This window comes from Microplitis mediator, chromosome 4, assembly GCF_029852145.1.
Source record: "Microplitis mediator isolate UGA2020A chromosome 4, iyMicMedi2.1, whole genome shotgun sequence".
NCBI lineage: Eukaryota > Metazoa > Arthropoda > Insecta > Hymenoptera > Braconidae > Microplitis > Microplitis mediator.
The window spans coordinates 506122-529572 of NC_079972.1; the positions used below are offsets into that span (position 1 = coordinate 506122).

Sequence of the window (23451 nt, forward strand, 5' to 3'; positions counted from 1 at the left end):
CTATCGATGTCTCGATGGTTTCCATTCCGGCAGAAAATAAATCAGCGAGTATTTGCTGCACTTGCAAATCTAAAAAAGAATACCACAAAAAAAATATTTAAGAAAAATCTACTGTAATTAAATCAGAAATAAATTTATGTTTGCGTGCACTGCATCATTACTATCTTCAGATTTTTTTGTAAATACTAACCTGGACATTTCCCCTGGTATAAGCGTTTCAATGTTCCATCCTGACGGACTACTTCAATTTCACTTTGATAAAAATCCAAAATAGTATTCGGTTCTTCTTCGGCATTGTTGTCACGACTGTTACACTGAGAAAAATCCAGTAAATCTAGCTATAAAATGATAGTTAAATAGCGCTTCAACTATTTTTTCGGAGTTACTACAACACCAATACATAGTAGGGTGTCCCAAAATAAAAAAATATTTTTTTTTTTAACGTCTTATGGGCTCAAAAGTTACTTCATATTATAAAAAAAATCCTCACAAAATTTCAGCCAGATATCTTTAAAATTGAGCTATCACAAAGGGGGGTCCCCTTTTCCATTTAAAACACACGCGAAAATTTTTCATTTTAGTTTTTCGTTATAAAGACTATGAAAAAATTTTTTTTTTCAGTTTTGCCTAGTATGATTTTGTAGGAAATTAAATTCTCTGCAAAAAAGTGCTGATGCATTATGTATGTCAAACGAACTGGGAAAAAACCGTACCTTACGGTAATTTACGGTAAATTACCGTAGATTTTTCGGCGGAATTGCGGTAAGTTGCGGTCATTTACGGTAAATTGCTGTAATTTACCGTAATTCGGATCTGCTAGGGAAGCCGTTGCTATGGTAATTATTTATTCTATTTTATTTAAACTATGTGGTGTAAAGTGTACAGATAAACGGTACTACAGAGTGATCTCGAGAACGAAACTTGAGACATAATCGCAAGTATGGTCATCAGTAGAATCCAGCGCATTATTGTCGTGTATGATCTACTTATATTTTATTACAAAGTAGTAAATTTACTTGGTTATTATAATGGTTAATGTTATGCCCAGTTGTTATTTTTTTAAAATGTTAATAAACGAATAAATTAAAAAAACCAACTGAAAATCACAATAATTATTTCATTCGCGTTGCCTATTAAACTCATTAAGTTGCGCGTGGTAAAAAAAAGAAATAGTTTTCTAATAAGTAGACGAAGGATAAGTGAACTTATGCAACATTACATGCATTAGGCAAGCACTCATACTTAAACACAGCGAGTAATGAACGTATGTATGTACTAGTGCGTTAAGAACTAGCAACATCGAAGAACATAGTCAGTTTCTTCGGAATCGGTGACATGATCGGCACAGTAATTAGTTAACTTTATAAAATTAGAATAAAGCTGATGATGTCACCTTAATTATCTTATCCACTACTTTCAGCAGTGTAAATGTCAAATTACAACAGTTTTATTGCATTTAGCAGAAAATGCATTTAAAATAAAGGTGTGAGGACAGGTATACTCTAGTATTCAGATGTTATTGACACTGACAGTGAAAGGCTCATTCCATTTACTATAAAAAACTTTAAATATTTATTTTATTATAAATGTTTTTATTTTCATAATTTTAGAAATAATACAGTTTTATAGATCCGTGTTTTTTAATTTATTATAAAAATATGAATAAACCGGGACTGGTGATAACGGAAATAAACTAGACATTAAATAAATCAGTGAGTGATTAAAATATTAAAATTCATATAAAGTCAAAACTTTCTATGCTATAAATGGCAATTTATTTTGTTCAGTTAATTACATTATTGTTGAATAGTGTAAAATAAAATTTCTATTCTATTTACTGTTAGACAAACAATTATTTCAGATAATTATATCACTGTTTTTTAAAAATAATTTTATTGTCGAATAATCCCATTTTGACAATAAACCAAACATCATATTAATATATTTTTTATAATAATTTAGATTTATTGAAAATCACCTGCATTGCATAGTTTTTTTGAAAAAAAAAACTTGATTTTTTTAATTTTATTGATTGATGTTTGTTTGTGAGTTCGTGGCCGGGAAATAATTAAACATCACTTCTATTACGAAGGCCCGTGACCTTCAATTTCGACAACCTTTCTATCAACTAAAGGATACAATCAAGGATTGTTAATAATTCACTCACCAATCGATTCAGTTGCATGAGTTTATTTTTTTTTGTAGAATCTTTTCAATTTTACAAAGAAACAAGAATCTAATAAATATATATATTGAGTAATATAGATTTACTAAAGAGTTGACGTAAGAATATATAGTTGTTAAAAGAGAAATTTTAAGTCTTTATCGTCAACATAAAATTTGCAATATTTGTAGTTGACATTATATACTTAAATACTCAAATATCATCATCATGTTTCATTGGTCATCACTGTTGCTGCTAGCAATTTTCATTAGTGATTCTCTCTCTCGTGAAGTGGATTTGTGTTATGTAAATGATGATGACCCGTACCTCTATTTAGGTACAAAAACCGCCTACACTTTTGTTGGTGGAAGAACACGACTTCAACCGATACCGAGTAATTATATGTTTTAAATTTATCTATTAATATTTAGTATTTTCTAGTGTAATTATAAATTTTTTATGATAATTTCGACTATTTATTAAAATTTTGCTTCAATAGATTGTCAACCATTACAAGTCTGGAGTATTATCAGGCATGGTGCTCATTACCCGGGAACGGATAAAATAACAAAACTACGATCACTATCTAAATTTCGTGATCAAATAATTGAGAATCATGAACAAAAAAAAAGTATGTTTAAATTTTAAGTACAATACCCATTTAACAATTCCCGTCATAAGTTAATTATTGCTAGTCAAGGCACTGATCACAAGAATCTTTTAACAGATACTTACTCATAACGAACAAAAAAAAAAATTTCAGGCTTTTTTTCTACAGAATTTCACGAAAAAAAACTCCTGAAGTTTTTTTTTTTAAGTTTACTGCACTGATAGAAAATTTATATTGACTCAAGAAATATTTTCTTGAGCCAAGAATTTATTTCTGAAGAAAACCAATTGTCTTGCTTCAAAAAATTCTTGTCTTGATTTAGATTTTCTTGGCTTTATAGATTTTGTATCTTCGATGGATAACTCTCGTGTCTTGATCCGAAACTATATTATCTTCAATCGATACTATCGAATTCTTCAAGCAAAACCACTTGTCTTCAACTAAAAATGTCGTATTATTATTTTAAGAACTTTAAATTTTTGGTTCAAGTAATAATTCCTTGATAGAAGATGTTTTTAAAGTAATGAAAAAAAAATTTTTTTTAAAAATAAATTTCTACTTTAACATATCTGAAGTAAATGAATGTAGTCCTAAAAAATCACTTTAAAACTTTTTGTTTTTAAAATAAAAAAAAAAGTTTTTTTTCAAGCTGAGTAAATTGATATCTTGATTTGAAAACCGCGCCATTCTCGAAACGAATCGGTAATGTCTTAAACCTAGATTTTGCCTATCTTAATCCAAGAGCAAGAAATTCTTGAACGAAATATGTCAGAATTTTGTTTCAAAACAAAAAAGTCTTCATCGAAAAATCAAATTCTTAAACAAAGAATTTTTTTTCTCTATCCGAGAATTTCAATTTTTTGGTTCAAGGACTTATTTCTTGAATTAAAACAATTAAGAATTTTGATACAAGAACCACATTTTGAAGAAAAAATTTTTCTTGAATCAAGATAGTTTTTCTATCAGTGTGTGTAATGGTGACTAGACTTGGGTAATATTACTGTAAGATTGTTATATGGGTAGTAAAAATGTGCTGGAGAAAAATATATCTTTATTTATTAAAATAATTTTTAGCTGGGCGTATGTGCAATCAAGATTTAGACAACTTGAAAATATGGTCACCAGATCCAGATATGAAAGAAGAAAATGCTAAAAAATTAACAACGCAAGGTATTGAAGATATAAAACTTTTTGCACGACGTCTTCAGTCTGATTTTCCAGAACTTCTTCAGCCCACTTTTGCTGATATTACATCAAAAAACTATGTGGTACTATAGCTATTTAATTTTTTTATCCATTTGAAATATTTATTTACTACATATTTTAAATTTAAGTTCAGAAACTCAGGAAGTCAACGGACTCAATCAAGTCTTGATGCTTTTGTAGAAGGATTTTTTAATAAAGTTGGTGTTAGTACTGCATTATTATCACAAAATGAAGATGCGTGGTTGAAGGTAAAAATAATCCAAGGATTAATAAAAATCATCTGTAATCGGATACAATCAAATGTTATTATTTGTTATAGACATACAAGAATTGTTCTCGTGGGAAAGATAGTGATCAAATAGATTCTGATATATTAGAAGAACGATCTAAATTTCTAATGAGACCTGAATTTATGAACGCTGTTCAGAATATTAGCGGCAGGCTAGGTTTTAAATACAACTTATCACAAGGTATACATTCTTTATTATTAATTTTAAAACTCCCTCGCGGTTTTCATGATACGGTTTGAACACTGTATTAAAAGAGCATACACGTAGTCGATAACAAGTAGTTTTACCGTATTTATACGTTATGTTTGTGAAATTTAATTACGGTATTCCTACAGAGCTTATACTGCGTTTATACGAAGCTTATACGGCATTTCTACCGTATTAATACGTTATTTCTACCGTAATAATACGGTACTTCTACTGTATTAATACGGCATTTCTATAAGATTAATACTTCATGTATATGATATTAATACGAAATTTCTACCGTAATAATATGACATTGTTAGCGTAATAATACGGCATTTCTACTGAATTTATACGGCATTTCTACCGAGTTCACACAACAATTCTACTGATTTAATGAGGTGTTTATACGGAATTTATCCAGTACATGGTAAAAAAAAACTATATATAATTATTAATGATAAATGGCTCTATATAATTATTTATATTGCTTTACAATGTATTATGTCACTCGTATATTTTTAATCATATAGTAGAGATTCTATAGACTTTTTATTCAAATATTTTTGTTAAAGCTCAAGTTCAAATTCAGAGATAAATTATTTATGGAAACATTGATAATAAATATTTTTGTCATTATGTAATATAGGTTGTACTATATTACCATCAAAAAAGGTACTTATCACTCTATCAAATAACGGAGGAGTACCCGCGCCAGAATGGTCATAATTTCGGAATATAAGACTTCTCAAATAAGTTTCTTACCAGGGACACTACAAATCGTAGGCGCTACCTAGTGGCGCGCACCGAACTATTCTCGCTGCTGCTGCCTAGCACCAGTGACTTCCCTCTCTTCCATATATATTTTTTCTCCCAAGAAATTTTTCTCTCGGTTTGAGTAACTTTTTTTTTTTTTGGTTGGAGCATACGAAAATTCTTTTGTTAAACAAATAGTAATTATTCCAAGAAATTTTATTCTTTTCAAACAAAAAAATGCAATATTGCTACAATAACCTGGAACGGCTTTCTTCAATAAAATATCTCTTATTTTAAAAAATAAAAACTTTTAAAACAATTAAAAATTTTTCGACTAAAGCATAAAAATATGTTAACTTGAGGAAAAAAAATTTTGATTCAAAGTAAAGATTTCAAAATAATTATTTATTTGATGTAAAAAAATTTTTATTTTCCGAATTGTTAAAAAAAATTTTCTTGTATCAAGAATATTTTTCTTAGTTCAAGTTAACTGTATTTTCTGTGTAGAGAAACTAAAATTTAAAAGACGCGTGAAGGTTTTTATAATGTACAAATAAAGAACTTTATGAGCTAAAAAAAGACTTTTATGTCAAAATACCCATACGACATAAACACTGCAGTGTTTAGACATGTTTCAATTGAAGAATGTAATTTTTAATCATAAAATAATCCTAGTTATTAATATTGATCCTAAATGTATTTCAAAATTATCTGATGTTCTTGCGAATCATTACTACATAGAAAAAACAGTTAACTCGAATCAAGAAAACAATTCCTGATTCAAGAAATTTTGTTTTAACGATTCGGAAAAGTAAAATTTTCTTGCACCAAGTAAATAATTATCTTGAAATTTTAATCTTGAATCAAAATTTTTTTTCCTCAAGTAAACATATTTTTATGTTTAAATTGAAAAATTTTTACTAGTTTCAAGAGTTTTTATTTGTTAATGAGAGAAATTTTTTTGTGAAAGTAAAAATGAACTAGTTCATTTTTACAGCTGTACTTTTTTATTGAAAAATTGAAAGCAGAACATAGTGAAGAGATGAGCCATTTAAGAATGCAAGTAGTAGTAAAACATATTGTATCTGTTATAGAATCTGAAGATTGTTTGTTAATAAAACTGAAAGATATGAAAAGTATTTTTCAGCCTGTAAGAGTGAGACGGCATAATCACTGTATAAATGCGGCATAACCACCATATTTATACCGCATAAATACCGTTTAAATACGGTGCGAACATTATATGAATACCGTGTAACCACTGTTTAAATGAGGTATAGCAACCGTATAAATACGGTATAACCGACGTTTAAGTACAGCATAAAAACCATATAAATGGAGTATAATCATTGTACAAATACGGTATAGCGAGAGCGTAAATACGGTATAAACACAGTATAAATACGGTACAGTCCCTATATAAATTTGGTATCAACACAATATATTTACGGTATTAATACGGTAATAAAATTTCACAAACATACCGCATTTATACCTAGGGTATACCGTAATAATACTTATACCCAAAAAATACTCGGAAAATACCGTAGAAATACCGTTATGGCAATTCCGCGAGGGCTTATTAAATTAATATAGTACACGCCTTATAACGCGCCACGTTAGAAGTGCTCTCTAACCGATATAACATTTTCGTCCATTTCACTCACTTAGAATCTCTGTTACACTGCCATATAGTTATGTAGTAAAAAGATGAATCATATACCATTATGTAGACATCCTAGAGGATCCGAATTACCGTAAATTACAGTAATTACCGTAATTTGCGGTATTCAGGTGAATTACCGTAATATACGGTAATTTACCGCAAAGTACGGCAAGTTGCGCTAGTTTATGGTAAAACGTCGGATTTTTACGGTAAAATTGCGGTCATCCACCGGAAATTTTCGACAATCCTGCGGTATTTTATGGTAAAAGTGCGGTATTTAACCGTTAATGTGCAGAACTATACACAGAAAAAAAGGTTGACTTGGCCCAAGATAATTTTTGCCTTCATTTTTTTATTCTTGGGCTGAGTAATTGGGTTTTTTTAATCCGAGAACATTTTCTTCGACTAATATTATAAAAATATTGTGTCAAGAATAAATAAATTTTAATTTAAGTTAAATAATCTTGATTCAAGAATAATTATTTTAAATCAAATTTATTTTGTTTCCAACCCAGTAAAAAAAACTATCAAAACAAGATACTTTTCTGTCTTGGTTGGTGAGTATAGTAAATTGTCACAATATATATCAACATCTCAAACCAAGAACTTTTTTTGCGTGGCAGAAGAACATTTACTCTCAGTTTGAGAAAACTACATTATCGACTCAAGACAACGGTCTATTGTAATGAGAAAATTTTAATTTTGATTTAAATAAATTATAATCTTAACTTAATAAAATAACTTTTCTTGAATCATGCAAATATTTACTTCACGGAAGACATAAAATTCTCCCATTGATGATTTTTTTTCTTGGCTTAAGGGGAAATGCCAACCGATTATGGATACCGACGGGGACACTTAGTTTGGTAGATGTCACCACTGTCGATGACATCTATAAGCAAAAAAATAAACTAAATATCCAATTTCAAATAGAACTGAGCGGTAGCGCGGTCTGGCGAGAAAAAGAGTAATGCTTTAAAAAAAGATCGTTGACTTCGAGAAATTCGCAGTAACAAAGTTTGAAAATAATTGCAATAATACTGTCGGATAAAATTTTGATCTTACTCAATGAAATCAAGACTATGAACTAATAACGAAGACTTGGTTGAAAAATAAAATATAATACTGCACAATCGCTCTATCGCTCATTTGTAAGCAATCAGATAATTATAGATTTAAATAAAATTAATTAAAGATCAGGCCTGACTGTAGTCAAAATAAAAATTTCGACCAAGTCTTTGCTGGGAAAATTTTCTCGGCCGGCTTCAGACCAAACGTTCAATTCTATACAAACTTATAAGTTAATTACGTTATAAATAAAAATTTAAAATTAGGCTGATGCTAGTCGTTTGCTAATCGAACGACTAAATTTTTTTTATTCATCCAATTGTTGGACGACTAGTGGATGAATTCTATATATTAGTCGTCCGATTAGCAGATGACTAGACACACCGAAAAAATAATATCAATAAGCCTCCTATAGTAAATTAATTAAATAAACTGGTGTGCACTTTTCGATTTTCAAAACTTTTTTCTACTTTGATATCATTTATCTTACAGAGGCTATTTTTTTGATGTACGATATGTGTCGCTATGAAAAATCGTGGGTCATAAATCGAATATCTTCGTGGTGTGCGATCTTCAGTGCAGATGAACTTAAAATAATTGAATACTCTGAGGATATTTATTACCATTATGAAGCTGGTTCTGGGCGTGATGTTAATGATCAACTGGGATGTATTCCATTACAAGATATGTTTAAACATTTTCAGTTAGTTTTTCTTTTTCTTGTTAATACTAAAATGCTATAGAAAATTATGTTAAAGTAAATATAAAATTGTTTCAGAGAAATTGAAAATGGTGATGTTACTGACAAACCAAAAGGAGTTTTTCATTTTACTCATTCAATGCCAATGCTCAGTTTTTTAAATTCAATTGGTATAGGTAAAGATGAACAGCCACTTTTATCAACAAATTATAGGGAAATGACAAGACGTCATTGGAGAACATCGTTTTTAGGACCGTTTAATTCTAATCTTGTTGCTATATTTTACAGGTAATTTGTCATCATTAAATTTGGGTGGATGTCAAAATCCCACACAGCCAAAATCCCACATAGCCAAAATCCCACACAGACAAAATCCCACATCTAATCCCACATTTAATTTTAATATTCGTATTCATCTGTTTCACCCGAGTGTAAAGTGAGCGAATGCACAAAAGGATTCTAGTGTAGGTGTAGTGAAATTTAATAACTAAAAATTACATCAAAATTATTAACAAATAGTTTAGATGGTTTATTTACAATATTTACACTTAAAACTGTGAGAAATAATTATTTAATAGCGAATGCGACTGTTGTAAAACTCACATATAAAAATTAACACCTGGTCGGTAGTAGTTAAGATGAAAGCACGCGGTGAATTAATTAGGTTTAATTTAACGCGAACAGTTCAATATACTCAATCATCAATAGTCGTCTTAGTATACACTGTAAAAAATCCGGAGTGAAATTAAATCCGAATTCACTCCGCATTCACTCTGCCACTCGGAATTCCGGAGTTTTGAAAAAAATCACTCCGCATGCCGAGTGAATTGGGAGTTTTTTTTAGCGGAGTGATTGCGGAGTGGCACGGATTTCATTTCACTCCCAACTCACTCCGGTCCGGAGTTTTAATACTTAAATAATTTTTTCACTCCGCGAATTTTTTACAGTGTACCAACTAATTATTGAGAATATCTATATAATTTTATTAGCAAATTCAACTTAATTGCAAGTAGCAAAATAATAGAGAAATTTATCAAAGCGTTAAAAGCACTAGGTACGTAGACTCGATGCACTAAGCACTTGATTATTTTCATAACGGTAATTAATGTTTATAAAAAATATATTTTTTTTTTTTCATCATAACAATATTCCTGTCCATTAAACTCATCTAACATCATAAATAATTTTACAAGCAAACAAGTATACTATTTATTTGTTTAAGTTTGCTATTTTTTACCTAATCTCATATCGTCAGAACGGGACAATATTATTATTTCTAAACAATAAAGTTATCAGTTTTTTTTTTTTTTGTTTATTCATTATTGTAATGAAACCATTAAGACTTTGAAAACGTAAAAAAAAAGGATAGATTGAATTCCATTTAAGCGATAAAATAATAATATTTTATCTTCTGATGATCATAGAAATGAAATGTAGATCAGTATGATGATATCACATCGTAAAACACTCCCGTTGATAGCCGTAGTATTATTGCAAATATATTTTACTCTTGACATAAGCTTATCGATCGACGAAAACACTATCTCGAGATCGAGATTCTACGATATATTAGTTTCCAGAAGTAAAAAAAATCAATTTAGCAAAGTAATGGACAACTTTTTCAACACGTTTCATATTCGGAATTTATAACTCAACTGTTACAGAAGTTTAATATTAATTTTCATTATGGCCAGAGTATTTTTAATTATTATCATCGTATATATAAGTGGTTTTTTTGAGTGTTTAAAAGGTTCAAATTCAGAACAGCTTGAATGGCTTTCTGACTTGCGTAATTACATAAAAACTATTGCAGACGAGTATCAGGTAATGATAATTAATTCTGCAAACCAGACAGAATCTGTAGATAATCCATCGATACGTAATTTATTAATCAGTACAATTGAAAGTCGTCCTACTTTACGACTAAGTCTTAATAGATCATCAAAAACAAGTCAGAATAAATTGTACGATGAAATAAGTGATACAGCAGGAACTTTTTTCATTTTAATCCGAGATCATAAATTTACTGACATTAAATCTTTGATGAATATGATCGACGTGTTAAAAGAACTTTCCTTAACAAAAGAAATAACAAAATTTTTACTTATTTCCTTATCCATGGAATCAAATGAAACTTTTGAGATTATTTTTCAGTATACTTGGAAAAAACAAATAGTAGATATTACAATTTTAGAAATACCAAATTGTGATATAAAGATAAATACAATCCTGAAAGATTGTTCTGAAAAAATACCTACAATTCATCAATTCAATCCGTTCTTAAATTTATTTAAGCACGAACTATATTCATCTGAAACTCAGTGGTTCCCAATAATTATGAAAAATTTATACGGTTATCCTATTAAAGTTGCACTTGTTAACGATCCACCCTTTTCTTTAGTAAGATATAATGAAAAATTACAAGTAAAAAGTATGTCTGGCCCGGATATTTTGGTAATGAAAGCTTTGGAATCAAAAATGAATTTCACTGCCAAAATTCTACCTCATTTAATTGGTTACGAAGAAATACGAAACGGTTCAATAGATGGACTATTCAAATTATTAGAATCCGATAAAATAGATTTAATAGCTCATGTTAATCCTCATTACACTGAAGATATAACCGAAAATGCATATCGTACTGGGGTGTTATTTGTTGATGAATTGTGCGCTCTAGTGCCAATAGAAAAAGAAATTAAAGTTCCCTTGTCACTGAGTGCACTGGAAGCAATCATAATATCTACTACAATAGTGATTTCATTTTGGATACCGGCTTTTTTGTTAAATTTCGACAGAAGCTGTTGGAGTATTTTTGTTATTTTTCGAGTGTTATTTGGTATTTCTGTAAATAAACGTCCGTTAATAACTTCTCAACGAATTTTATATACATTTCTTATGGTTATATCGTTTTCATATTCTTCAAATATTTATGCTTCTTTGACGAGTGTCAGTATTGATACAGACCGTGAAATTGAATACAGGAATTTTGATGATTTGGCTAAATCATCGCTAACACCAATTATTTCAAAATATCTTTATGAAAAAACATTTAGTGAGAGTGAAGGAGCGATATTGGAATTAAAAAATAAAGTTAAAAATACAACAAATATATGGAGATGCCCATTTAAAGCTGAAAGAAACAAAAATATCACCTGTTTGATGGGTAAACTTGAGAGTGAAATTTATTTATCACTAAAAAAATCAAAAAAACAGACACTAAAGCTTTCAAAAGTATGTTTTTGGTCTGATAGTTATACTTTTTTATTAAGAAAAGGTTCACCACTTCGAAGGGCATTCAAAAACATATTTTTGATATTTTCTGCTGTTGGATTACATTCAAAATGGTATAAAAAACATGCAGAAATGGAACTGTCTGAAGATATAATTGAAAATACTGTTGAAGAATTACTTATTCCTACGAAAACTTTGCTTGAACAGCTGGCAGCTATTTTATTATTTGGTTACATAGCTTCCGGTATAGCTTTCATTGGAGAAATAATATACAATAAAATACTGAATAATTGGAAAATTAAAAGCTATAAATTTTACAATTGCAAAATAGTCGAAAATAATTTTACTTAAGTTATAAATTATAAAACAATTTTCGTATCAATTTTTATTTCATTTATTTGATGAATTGTATTGGATTTCTTACATTTTATTGAAGGTAAAAAACTTTTAAAAAATCATAATAAAAAAATATTATTTTATAGATCTTATAGAGCGAGATTATAACACACCAAAGTATGTAATGATAATGCACGAAAAAAAACGCCGTTAAGTGTCTAAAGTCGGCGTCTTGCTGTCGCACTGAGAAAAAAAATAAAATACACTTATCCAAAAAATTAAAGGAACAAGAAAATTTTATAAATTTTATAGTAATTTTTGGAAGGCTGTATTTTTGTGAAAAATGATCGAAAAAATTAAAAAAGCAAATTGAAGCTTGAAATTTCTAGTTTGAAAATCTTCCAGCAAAATATTTTTTTGAGCCACGATTTTTGCGGAATCATAAGAAAAAGGTCGAGACAAAATTTTTCCAAATTTTTTTATTTTGTTTTTTAGGTCTACGGGACCGGGAAAAATTTTTTCAAAAAAAACGAGTTGTTTAGGAAATTTATTCAGCTACAATTTGCTTTTTTTTGTTTCTCTGTACGACAATTTGCTGCTGAGATATCAGCCTTCAAATGAAAAAGGATCCTTTTGTCTTTGATTATTGATATCTCAGCAAGAAATGGTCACACAGTAATTTAAAGGGCAGTTTAATAAACTTGAATAAATTCCCTACAAGCTCCATTTTCGATTTTTTCAAAAAAAATTTTTTTTTTTCATCCTTGATATCCATTTGAAAAAACTACAAAAAATGGCCATTTTCTGGTTTTTTAGTCAACTCATCGCTACTCTGCAAATATTGATAAAAAAAATAATGTTTCCAGGTGATTTTACAGCTTAATGTACCCCAAAAAACCCTGGAAATTTTCAGATTGATCCATTGAACCGTTTGTCCGGACCGATTGCTCAAAGTTTTACAAAACAATTAAAGGAACAAGTTTTGTTCCTTAATTTGTGTATTCATTACCAAAATGAAAAAATTAATTTTTTTTGGATTTTCTTTCATTTTTGCGTTAGTTATTCAGTAAATGTAAAGTAAAGAGGAAAAAAAAAAAATTTTCCAAAAAACGAGACCAAACAAGAATTTTTTTACATTTTTTTTTTTTACGTTTTATTCGGGCGGTTATTTTTTTTTTTCGCTTTTCGGAAAAAAATTTTCTCACGTTTAAAAATAAATAATACAAAAATTTTGAATAGGTCCAACTTTGAGGCTTGATATCTTTCAAACGGCTTGTCTTACGAAAATCTTCGATTAAACTTTTTTTATAGAGTCTTTAATTACCTAAAATTACCCCTCGCGGGTAAAATTTAAAAAGTACTTTTTAGCCAATAAACATTAACTATACAATAATACTAACAAAATAAGTTAATTTAAAACTGAATAATCATTATTTTTATTTTATTTTTTAATAATTTTAGGGATTGTGCTTGCTCAGGCCTGATCATGTTTGAATATTGACCAGCTATGAGCATGCGTGATCATGCATGAGCAAGCATTATCATGCATGATAAGGTCTGATGACTTTTTCCCGGGTACATAAATTTATTTTATCTAACTCATGCCCACTCATGCCTTGAAACCCACACTCGAGTATAAAATACTATTGAACATCTTCGCAAATAATATGAGATTAATATTATGAGTTCTTGATACATTTTATTAAATACAATTATAATCTATTAATTATCATTACATATTTAAGATTTTACATTTTGTTTTTAAATTATTTATTTCAGATGCAATGACAAAACCGCACCAAATCAGGTAATGTTCTATTTACAAGAAAAACCCCTGCAGTATGAGGGATGTAAAGTGGGTCTTTGTGATTGGGAATATCTGAAAAATAAACTTGGTGGCATCGCTAGTCAATGTAATCCAGAAATATGTGGATCTAGTACCACGTCCTTTTTTAACCGATCAATAGTTTACTCATTACTAGCAACTGTATTAGTATTCAACTGGTTGATATAAATTATTCAAAAAATAATAAACAGTAAATAAGTAAAACTTAATAGACCAAATAATTTACAGCAAATCATATGAAATCTAGATTAGAGAATAAATCTATTGCTTATTTATTTTTTAAGATTTATGTGTTGAAATTTAAATGCTTTTTTAAATAATTGTTACTCGCAGTCTTCTGAATTGTAGTATAAATAATAGACTGTGCCAACTGAAATCGATATTTTTTTTTTTCGGTCCCATACGAAAATTAGGTTGTCTCACTAAAAAAAAAAATCCTGAAAAAATTTCAGCTCGATATGTCTATTTTTCAGTTAGCGCTCGCGTAAATAAGAATTTTCTAATAAAATTGTTTTTTATCCCAACTTAATATTTTACAACTCATTAAATATACCTGATTAAAAAATGGCCAGGGTGACATTTTGTAGGGAATTCAATTCTCTACAAAAGGAACTTTTGATCGAATGAAAAACATCAGCCAATTTTTTTCTGCAGCCATTTGAACCTCATTTTTTTTCAATATTTACATTTTTATTTACTATTAAACGCTTAGAAAACTATGTTGCTATGTATGAAACTTATTGAATTCAATTTCTCCAGGAACCTTTATGATCCCAAGGAATAGTTTTCATACTTGAAGTAATAAAACTAACATTAAACTATTGATATTATCGATATTTCTAACAATACTTTTTTTTTGTTTTGACATTTTTCGCATTTAATCTTTCTAGTTATTTTTTTCTGCATTAAAATATCGTTCGTAATTGTGATTTTGAGATTCTCATACTGCTGATCAATAATTATTACTTTATTGATAAAAATATACATTGTTTATCATAATAAAATACTTATAAAAATTTAAATAAAGGAAAAAGTGATGTTCTAATTGTGCAGAAAAGTTTTTATCGATTCTGTTACTAGTTTTTAAGAGCTTATGATTTGTCAGGAGAACCTATTGCAAACAATCTGAAAGTTGCCTACAATGGGCAGCAACAACTTGTAGTAGAAATTATTTAATTTATCTATTTATTGATTAATTAACTAATTAATTAATTAGTTTGGAGCAAGTACAGTTTATATTCGCAATAGGGTCTCCTGACATATCATAAGCTCTTAATAACTAGTAACAGAATCGATAAAAACTTTTCTGCACAATTAGAACATCACTTTTTCCTTTATTTAAATTTTTATAAGTATTTTATTATGATAAACAATGTATATTTTTATCAATAAAGTAATAATTATTGATCAGCAGTATGAGAATCTCAAAATCACAATTACGAACGATATTTTAATGCAGAAAAAAATAACTAGAAAGATTAAATGCGAAAAATGTCAAAACAAAAAAAAAGTATTGTTAGAAATATCGATAATATCAATAGTTTAATGTTAGTTTTATTACTTCAAGTATGAAAACTATTCCTTGGGATCATAAAGGTTCCTAGAGAAATTGAATTCAATAAGTTTCATACATAGCAACATAGTTTTCTAAGCGTTTAATAGTAAATATAAATGTAAATTTTGAAAAAAAATGAGGTTAAAATGGCTGCAGAAAAAAATTGGCTGATGTTTTTCATTCGATCAAAAGTTCCTTTTGTAGAGAATTAAATTCCCTACAAAATGGCACCTTGGCCATTTTTTAATCAGTTATATTTAATGAGTTGTAAAATATTAAGTTGGGATAAAAAACAATTTTATTAGAAAATTCTTATTTACGCGAGCGCTAACTGAAAAATAGACATATCGAGCTGAAATTTTTTCAGGATTTTTTTCTTTAGTGTGACAACTTAATTTTCGTATGGGACCGAATAAAAAAAATATCGATTTCAGTTGGCACAGTCTAATAAATAAATAGTTACTCTACAATTATTGTTATTTTGTATGTTAAATAAATTATTGCAAGGAATCTGATGAACAGAGTTTTTATTTTCATTATTCGTTCAAATTATTCAATTGTGTAAGCGTATTAATATTAATTTATAAATTTATAACGCTGAATGGCAGTGGAACGAAAACTGATTACTATTTTTTACCATCTCATTTATAAAATGTAAATCATAGTATTAAATAAGTTGTTTTAAAGTTTTGGTCATGTTGTTTCCGACGCTTTTCGAGATTTATTAGTTTTTTTACTTTTTACGGGTTCCGTTGGACCATCATCGGACATTGAGGAATCTCTCATAGTTTTTTTTCCACGTCCGACATTTCTTTCTTCATTCTCAGAACCTATTGATTCACGATTTGATTTTCTTCTTTGACGTTGAGGTGGGATACTTTGTGCTTCTATTAAATCTTTTAGATGTTTACGTTTTGCTTCCCAATGCAAAGCTTGTCGATGAGCAATATCCGAAAATCTATTTGCAAACTCGGTATTAGGCGGCAAGATTAATTTCCATCCTTTCTTTAGTTCAACTTTTCCTAAATTTTTTAATATCTCTTCTATTTCTTCGGGAGGTAATTTCATTACGGAAGCTATTGCCTTTCTAGTAACATATTCATTTTCAGTGAATGTTAATAACTAAAAAAAATATCGTTAGTTAAGAAATTATTATTACGTGAGAAAAATAAATGTGTAGTAATTAGAAGGGCATTCTTTTTGTGACCAATTAAGATTTGAATTGTAATTTTTCGCTATGAAAATCAATCATTTTTTTTAAATTTTGCAAGTAATTGTTTTCACTCCGAAATTTGAAAATCGAGTTTTCATCAGATGTCAAGGTTGTGGGGTCCTAAGAAACTATTCTAACTAATTTAAAGAAATCGTTTGTCAAAAAAATTTCAAAAGATAACAATTTATGTTATTTTTCCTGAATAACTCATAATGTAATTTAAGGGGGGGGGGGGGGGGGTAGGGTTTTAAAGGCGAAAAAAAAGCATATTTTTGTGATTTTTTCCCGGCGAGATGAGTAATATAATTTCATTAAACTTAATCACATATTATTGTAGAACTTTTAAAGAATATCAGAAATAATTTTCAACGAAAAATATTGATTAATAAGCCGGTGACGTAGAATCTCCGGAGGCACCTCCGAAAAAATTCGTTTTGCGGTGAACATCATAACTCGTTACCGGATCATCGGAAAAAAAAAAATTGATATGAATTTTAAAGTTGATGTATTTCTCGAGATAACCACGAAAAGCATTTTTTTTTTCTTCGATTTTTTGCAGCACTTGGAAGTGAAAAACGCGATTTTAGCTAAAAAAATCGCGGTTAATTTGTTATTAAAAAATAGAAAAAAATGAAAAAAAAAAAAAACTCTTCGTAGTTACCTGTTGATTTATGTGGAGAAGTAATGTTTAAATTTTCAAAGGGATCGGTTCAGTACATTTTGAGTTATGATGTTCACGGACTTTAAAAATAACGTTTTCAGGAAAATCCATTTAAAGTTTTTTATTCGTGAAAATTTGAAATAAACTATCAATCAAAGAATATGAATTTTTATACTTATATTGAGTCATCAGTTTTCATCATTTGAAAGACACACAGCCGGAGAAAGGGATTCGGAAGAACAAAGAAAATTGCAGCTGATTTCTACTAGGGGTATGTAGGGGCAGGTTGGGCAGGTATAAGAATCAGATATACCAGCCGGTCATTTGAAACGCTGTAACTCCGTTAGTTTTACTCGGATTGATTTAAAAATTGTACACAATATTCTCGACATATTGTTCATTCAGAAAAGAAATTTAAAAAAAAATTTTTCAAAAATAATTTTAAAACCCTACCCCTTAACAAATGTGTAAAAAAAGAAAAATTTGACATCCGGAATGGAAATAAGTTTCTTAATATTTATTTGTTCATTTTCAAGTTCAGATTGAATTAAAAACAAGTTTTTTCGAGGTAAAAAATTTTCAAAGTTATAAAAAATGAAATGAAATTAGTCACAACTTTTTGAAATGAGCTGTTAAGATTTCAAAAATTTCACACGACAATAAACTTAATTAAAACAATCTCAAAAATTTAGGGAAAATTATTAGAGCTAAAGCGAAAAAAAAAAACAATTTTCTCGACTAATTGAGACAGAAAATGATAAAATTTTTGGAAAAATATAAAAGTATAAAATTTACAAAAAATTGTACAATCAACCCATAATTTGATATGATGGGTCCGTCAGTATAAACGGCAAGGTTTTCCAGTTATTAACTGATCATCACGGATATAATAAAAGATACTGTAAAAATACTTAAGTTGTCAGATGATTTTTTCTAGTCAAAATAAAATTTAAAAAATCATTAAATTTCAGTCACAGAAAAAGAATGCCACCCTAAAAAAAGCTTTGGTTTTACATACAATATAATCTCTCGCCCGGCACATAAGCTCAGCATTAATTCCATTGTGAGATGACGTTTTGTCTTTTGGATAAACAAGTTCACTTTGAACAACCCAATTTCCTTGTACAAGAACTGCTACTTGTTGTAAATATTTTAAAATATCTACCGTATCGTGTTTGACATCTATCATTGATCTTAACTGTTTGAATGAAATAACTCTTGCTACAAAATAATAAATTTAAATAATTTACAGTTCGTTTTATGAATTTTAAAACTTGTTAAATAATCAACTTACCATCTTTTACAATTATACGAACTTGATCTAAAAGTGGACGCGTGTAAATACAATTGGAGGACCTTTCATTGGTTAATGCATTAGGGTTTGAATGTTCATCGGGTTTTACAGGATTGGCCAATAAGTTAAGATATTCTTTACAAGACAGTCTTAAACTGTTTTTTGATATTTCGTTCATTGAACAAAACATTTCCAATCGTGTCAGCTAAAATTCAAATAAAAAATTTAGGTTCACTTTGCGGGTAATTTTTATTAATAGTAGAAAAACAATAAATATTTCGACCAAATGTTTAACTTTTCAAAAATTCATAGACAAAAGTCTGTCTCTACATGGAAACATTTTTTAAATTTTACACGAAGAAAAACGATCCGATGAATATTTCAAGGAATAAAATACTTGAACGAATTTTTACGATGACATATCAGAAAATAATAAGAGAATGTAATAATTGTAATGCTAGCTAAAATGGTGTATTACCGTAAGAAGGACGGTGTGGCTCAATAAGTTATAGATCAAATTGAACGGAATATAGTATAGGGCCGGATAGCTCAACTGGTAGAGCACTCGGCGCGTTACCGAATTGGTCTGGGTTCGATTCCCAGTTCGGGCTATCTATATTTTTCTCAATTTATCTATAAATTGTCTTATTGAGAGGTTTGCATGTTTAGGTTTCCACTATATAAAATGCTAGCTAGATAGCATAGTAAATTTTTTTTTATAGAAAAAAGAAAATTGAAGCTCCGAGTTTCTAGTTTTCAGATCCTGAGTTTAAATATTTTCATCACTGATAGTTTTCAAGAAATAAAAAAAAATCAGAAGTAAAATTTTTTCTTTTAATTTTTTCTACCTTTTGGGAAGTCTGTGATCTTCAATATGTTTTTTTTTATGTTGTTATGCTACACTGATAGAAAAACTATCTTGATTCAAGAAAAATTTTTTCTTCAAAATGTGGTTCTTGTTTCAAAATTTTTAATTGTTTTAATTCAAGAAATAAGTCCTTGAACCAAAAAAATGAAATTCTCGGATAGAGAAAAAAAATTCTTTGTTTGAGAATTTGATTTTTCGATGAAGCCTTTTTTGTTTTGAAACAAAATTCTGACATATTTCGTTCAAGAATTTCTTGCTCTTGGATTAAGATAGGCAAAATCTAGGTTTAAGACATCACCGACTCGTTTCGAGAATGGCGCGATTTTTAAATCAAGATATCAATTTGCTCAGCTTGAAAAAAAACTTTTTTTTTTATTTTAAAAATAAAAAGTTTTAAAGTGATTTTTTAGGACTACATTCATTTACTTCAGATATGTTAAAGTAGAAATTTATTTTTAAAAAAAATTTTTTTTTCATTACTTTAAAAACATCTTCTATCAAGGAATTATTACTTGAACCAAAAATTTAAAGTTCTTAAAATAATAATACGACATTTTTAATTAAAGACAAGTGGTCTTGCTTGAAGAATTCGATAGTATCGATTGAAGATAATATAGTTTCGGATCAAGACACGAGAGTTATCCATCGAAGATACAAAATCTATAGAGCCAAGAAAATCTAAATCAAGACAAGAATTTCTTGAAGCAAGACAATTCGTTTTCTTCAGAAATAAATTCTTGGCTCAAGAAAATATTTCTTGAGTCAATATAAATTTTCTATCAGTGTAGACTACGAATATTATAAGTATATATTACACTGATTATAAAAAAAAAGTGATTTGTTTCGTTTGGTAGATTAGCAAACTAAAATTTGATATATTTTTTATTAATATTTTATGTATTTTTGAGCTTGATTTTTTTCCATATTCTGTGGTAGCAAGCAGAAATCTAACGTAGACTTCTCATGTACTGATTATATTCATAAATAATATCAATTATTTCTATTTGCATACCTGGGCCTGAGTGCTTGACGAATTTATATATTGAGTATCAATCCATTGTTCTTCAGAGCTTTTAACTGTATGATGATGAAATGATTGTTCCTGCAATTTTTTAGTTGCTTCGGATTTATTTCTTGAAAATGAAACATTAATTGACCTGCCTTCCTCTTCATCAGAATCTAATTTATTTTAAACAAAAATCATTAATAAGATTTAATTATTAACAACAATCAGAAAATAATTGTTATATTTTTCATGTTCACTGGCATTATTATTTTTTTTATTTTTTTGCTCACCTCAAGCACGACTCAAATTAAAGCGCGACAACACTGGAATGTTTATCGTACTAATCACAGAGATTTAGTTATAATTTAAAATCATTTTATGTAATGTAAATTTTTTTTTTTGCTAAATGAAATTAAGTTTTTATTTTTTTAAAAGAAATTAATTGATTTACTACACTGGTCATAAAAATTAAAGGATATTGAAGTAATTCCAAATTTTTAAGTGATTTTTAACATGCTGTAACTTGGAGGAAAATGGTCGTACAGAAACAACAAAAAAAAACAAATAGTAGCTTTAAGTGTCTAATGTTAAGATCAAGACTTTAAAAATTTTAAGGGGAGGGGGGGGGGGTAGGGTTTTAAAGGCGAAAAAAAAGCATATTTTTGTGATTTTTTCCCGGCGAGATGAGTAATATAATTTCATTAAACTTAATCACATATTATTGTACAACTTTTAAAGAATATCAGAAAAAATTTTCAACGAAAAATATTGATTAATAAGCTGGTGACGTTGAATCTCCGGAGGCGCCTCGAAAAAAAGTCGTTTTGCGATGAACATCATAACTCGTTACCGGATCATCGGAAAAAAAAAAATTGATATGCATTTTAAAGTTGATGTATTTCTCGAGGTAACCACGAAGAGTTTTTTTTTTTTTTTTTTTTTTTTTTTTTTTCGATTTTTTGCAGCACTTGGAAGTGAAAAACGCGATTTTAGCTAAAAAAATCGCGGTTAATTTGTTATTAACAAATAGAAAAAAATGAAAAACAAAAAAACACTCTTCGTGGTTACCTCAAAAATACATCAACTTTAAAATGCATATCAATTTTTTTTTTTCCGATGATCCGGTAACGAGTTATGATGTTCATCGCAAAACGACTTTTTTTCGAGGCGCCTCCGGAGATTCAACGTCACCAGCTTATTAATCAATATTTTTCGTTGAAAATTTTTTCTGATATTCTTTAAAAGTTGTTCAATAATATGTGATTAAGTTTAATGAAATTATATTACTCATCTCGCCGGGAAAAAATCACAACAATATGCTTTTTTTTTCGCCTTTAAAACCTTACCCCCCCCTTAAGCTATGTCAAAAAAACACGTTAAAGAATAGTTGAAAATCAGCTTTTTCTGAAGGTATTTTGCACTGAAAAAAATGATTAAATCTTACTCTTGTAATAGAGAATTAAATAAAATTAACATCAGAGTCTAAAAACATTAATTTATAGTATTAATCCCAATGGCTTTTTTCTTTGTATTTTCTAGAGTTTGAATATCGTTTAAAACAAGTTTGTCACTGTGTCAAATTTCAAGTTTAGAGTAATTTAATATCAACTCCGAACATAACTCACTTGACTAAAAATTATTAAAATAAAAAAAAAAAAATCTTAATGACTAATTTACCATTTCCTTGTTTTTTTGTTTCTTCATCTTTCTTATTTTTATCATTTTCTTCAAGATAATTAAACTGTGGTCTTAACTGGACAATACTTTTTAAAGGTGTAATATGTAACTCATTTCCATGAAAGCTACCGATTGAATAATTAGAACAATCTGGAACTGCTCTTGATGATTGAAGTACAGTTTTATCCATTAAATTACTGAAATAATATTTAATTAAATGTATAATAAATATTGATAAAACAATTTTTATTTTTACTATACCTATTAAATACTCGCTCCTGGTCACTTTCAAATTTATCGGCTGGTCCATTGGCATTTCTGGCAATATCTTCACCTTTCTTTGCATCATAATTAGCGCTATTGTAATCTATCGCAACCTCGATCCGAAATTCTTGATTTTCTGGTTTAACTGATGTTTTTAAAAATGTGGTCTTATCATAACCTTTACTCGCAGGCCTTATGGGATATTGAAATATAAATAATTTATCGGCAAGTGTTGTTGACAATAATACTGGAAACTAAAATAATAATTTACGTATATATCTATGCATATTTTTTTTTTTTAAATCATAAACTATTATTATTTTTAAAATAAAAAGATAAAATAATATAAATTTTAATTATTAAATTGTATCAAAGTTAATACTACAAATAACTATTTTATCTTTACCTCGGCTTCAACTGGATCATTGTCACTATCCACGCTATTTGGATCAATCATATTTATAATGATTTTTATCTCTTTTATAATTATTAAGATGCAATATTATCATTAAAGCTGGACATTAAATAATGCTACGATACGATCACTCACGTTTTATTGTTGTTATATTTTTTCTCCACTTTATCTAAGCATGGTCTGTCCCTGTGCGTGGATGCCGTTTCAAAATCGTCAGACAGATGGAGTCTTGTGTTCTTTCCTTACAAACGACCAACTCCGTTCTGCGCGTTTTTTGTGCGCACGCAATTTAATAAAATGGGGTAGGTGTCTTTAACGCATATCACGTTTACTCATATGTATCAATTACCCAAATCCCGATGACACATATTCCACTTATTCAAATTTCTATAACAAATATATTTGATGTTACATATGTTCAATGATTCAGATCCCGATG

The 23451-nt window shown here is 28.6% G+C and overlaps 3 protein-coding genes across 3 annotated transcripts; 2 read left to right on the forward strand and 1 right to left on the reverse strand.

Annotated features, from left to right (window-relative positions):
- Positions 1-1141: 1141 nt before the first annotated feature.
- LOC130666374 (multiple inositol polyphosphate phosphatase 1-like) lies at positions 1142-16129 on the forward strand. Its single transcript, XM_057467315.1, has 9 exons — positions 1142-1712; positions 1963-2558; positions 2664-2795; positions 3849-4042; positions 4109-4228; positions 4300-4450; positions 8439-8649; positions 8725-8934; positions 13993-16129. Exons 2-9 carry the CDS (start codon positions 2393-2395, stop codon positions 14225-14227), a joined length of 1419 nt encoding a protein of 472 aa, XP_057323298.1. The 5' UTR covers positions 1142-1712; positions 1963-2392; the 3' UTR covers positions 14228-16129.
- LOC130666372 (uncharacterized) lies at positions 10029-12243 on the forward strand. Its single transcript, XM_057467313.1, has one exon. The coding sequence runs from the start codon at positions 10333-10335 to the stop codon at positions 12226-12228; it is 1896 nt and encodes a 631-aa protein (XP_057323296.1). The 5' UTR covers positions 10029-10332; the 3' UTR covers positions 12229-12243.
- LOC130666373 (DNA-directed RNA polymerase III subunit RPC5) lies at positions 15292-23163 on the reverse strand. The gene is made up of 7 exons (XM_057467314.1): positions 23004-23163; positions 22595-22851; positions 22334-22530; positions 20663-20829; positions 18783-18987; positions 18507-18709; positions 15292-16736 (listed from the first exon to the last, which is right to left on the reverse strand). The coding sequence occupies exons 1-7, from the start codon at positions 23052-23054 to the stop codon at positions 16308-16310; spliced, it is 1509 nt and encodes a 502-aa protein (XP_057323297.1). The 5' UTR covers positions 23055-23163; the 3' UTR covers positions 15292-16307.
- Positions 23164-23451: the final 288 nt, after the last annotated feature.

What these genes read in the sequence shown, in the direction of transcription:
- LOC130666374 (XM_057467315.1), top strand. Translation starts at nt 2,393, where the DNA reads ATGTTTCATTGGTCATCACTGTTGCTGCTAGCAATTTTCATTAGTGAT. An exon ending in ACGACTTCAACCGATACCGA is followed by an intron (nt 2,559 to 2,663) that starts GTAATTATATGT and finishes TTGCTTCAATAG; the next exon opens with ATTGTCAACCATTACAAGTC. An exon ending in ATGAAGATGCGTGGTTGAAG is followed by an intron (nt 4,229 to 4,299) that starts GTAAAAATAATC and finishes TATTTGTTATAG; the next exon opens with ACATACAAGAATTGTTCTCG.
- LOC130666372 (XM_057467313.1), top strand. Translation starts at nt 10,333, where the DNA reads ATGGCCAGAGTATTTTTAATTATTATCATCGTATATATAAGTGGTTTT.
- LOC130666373 (XM_057467314.1), bottom strand. Translation starts at nt 23,054, where the DNA reads ATGATTGATCCAAATAGCGTGGATAGTGACAATGATCCAGTTGAAGCC. An exon ending in ATGATCCAGTTGAAGCCGAG is followed by an intron (nt 22,852 to 23,003) that starts GTAAAGATAAAA and finishes TTATTATTTTAG; the next exon opens with TTTCCAGTATTATTGTCAAC. An exon ending in CGTCAAGCACTCAGGCCCAG is followed by an intron (nt 18,988 to 20,662) that starts GTATGCAAATAG and finishes TTTGAATTTTAG; the next exon opens with CTGACACGATTGGAAATGTT.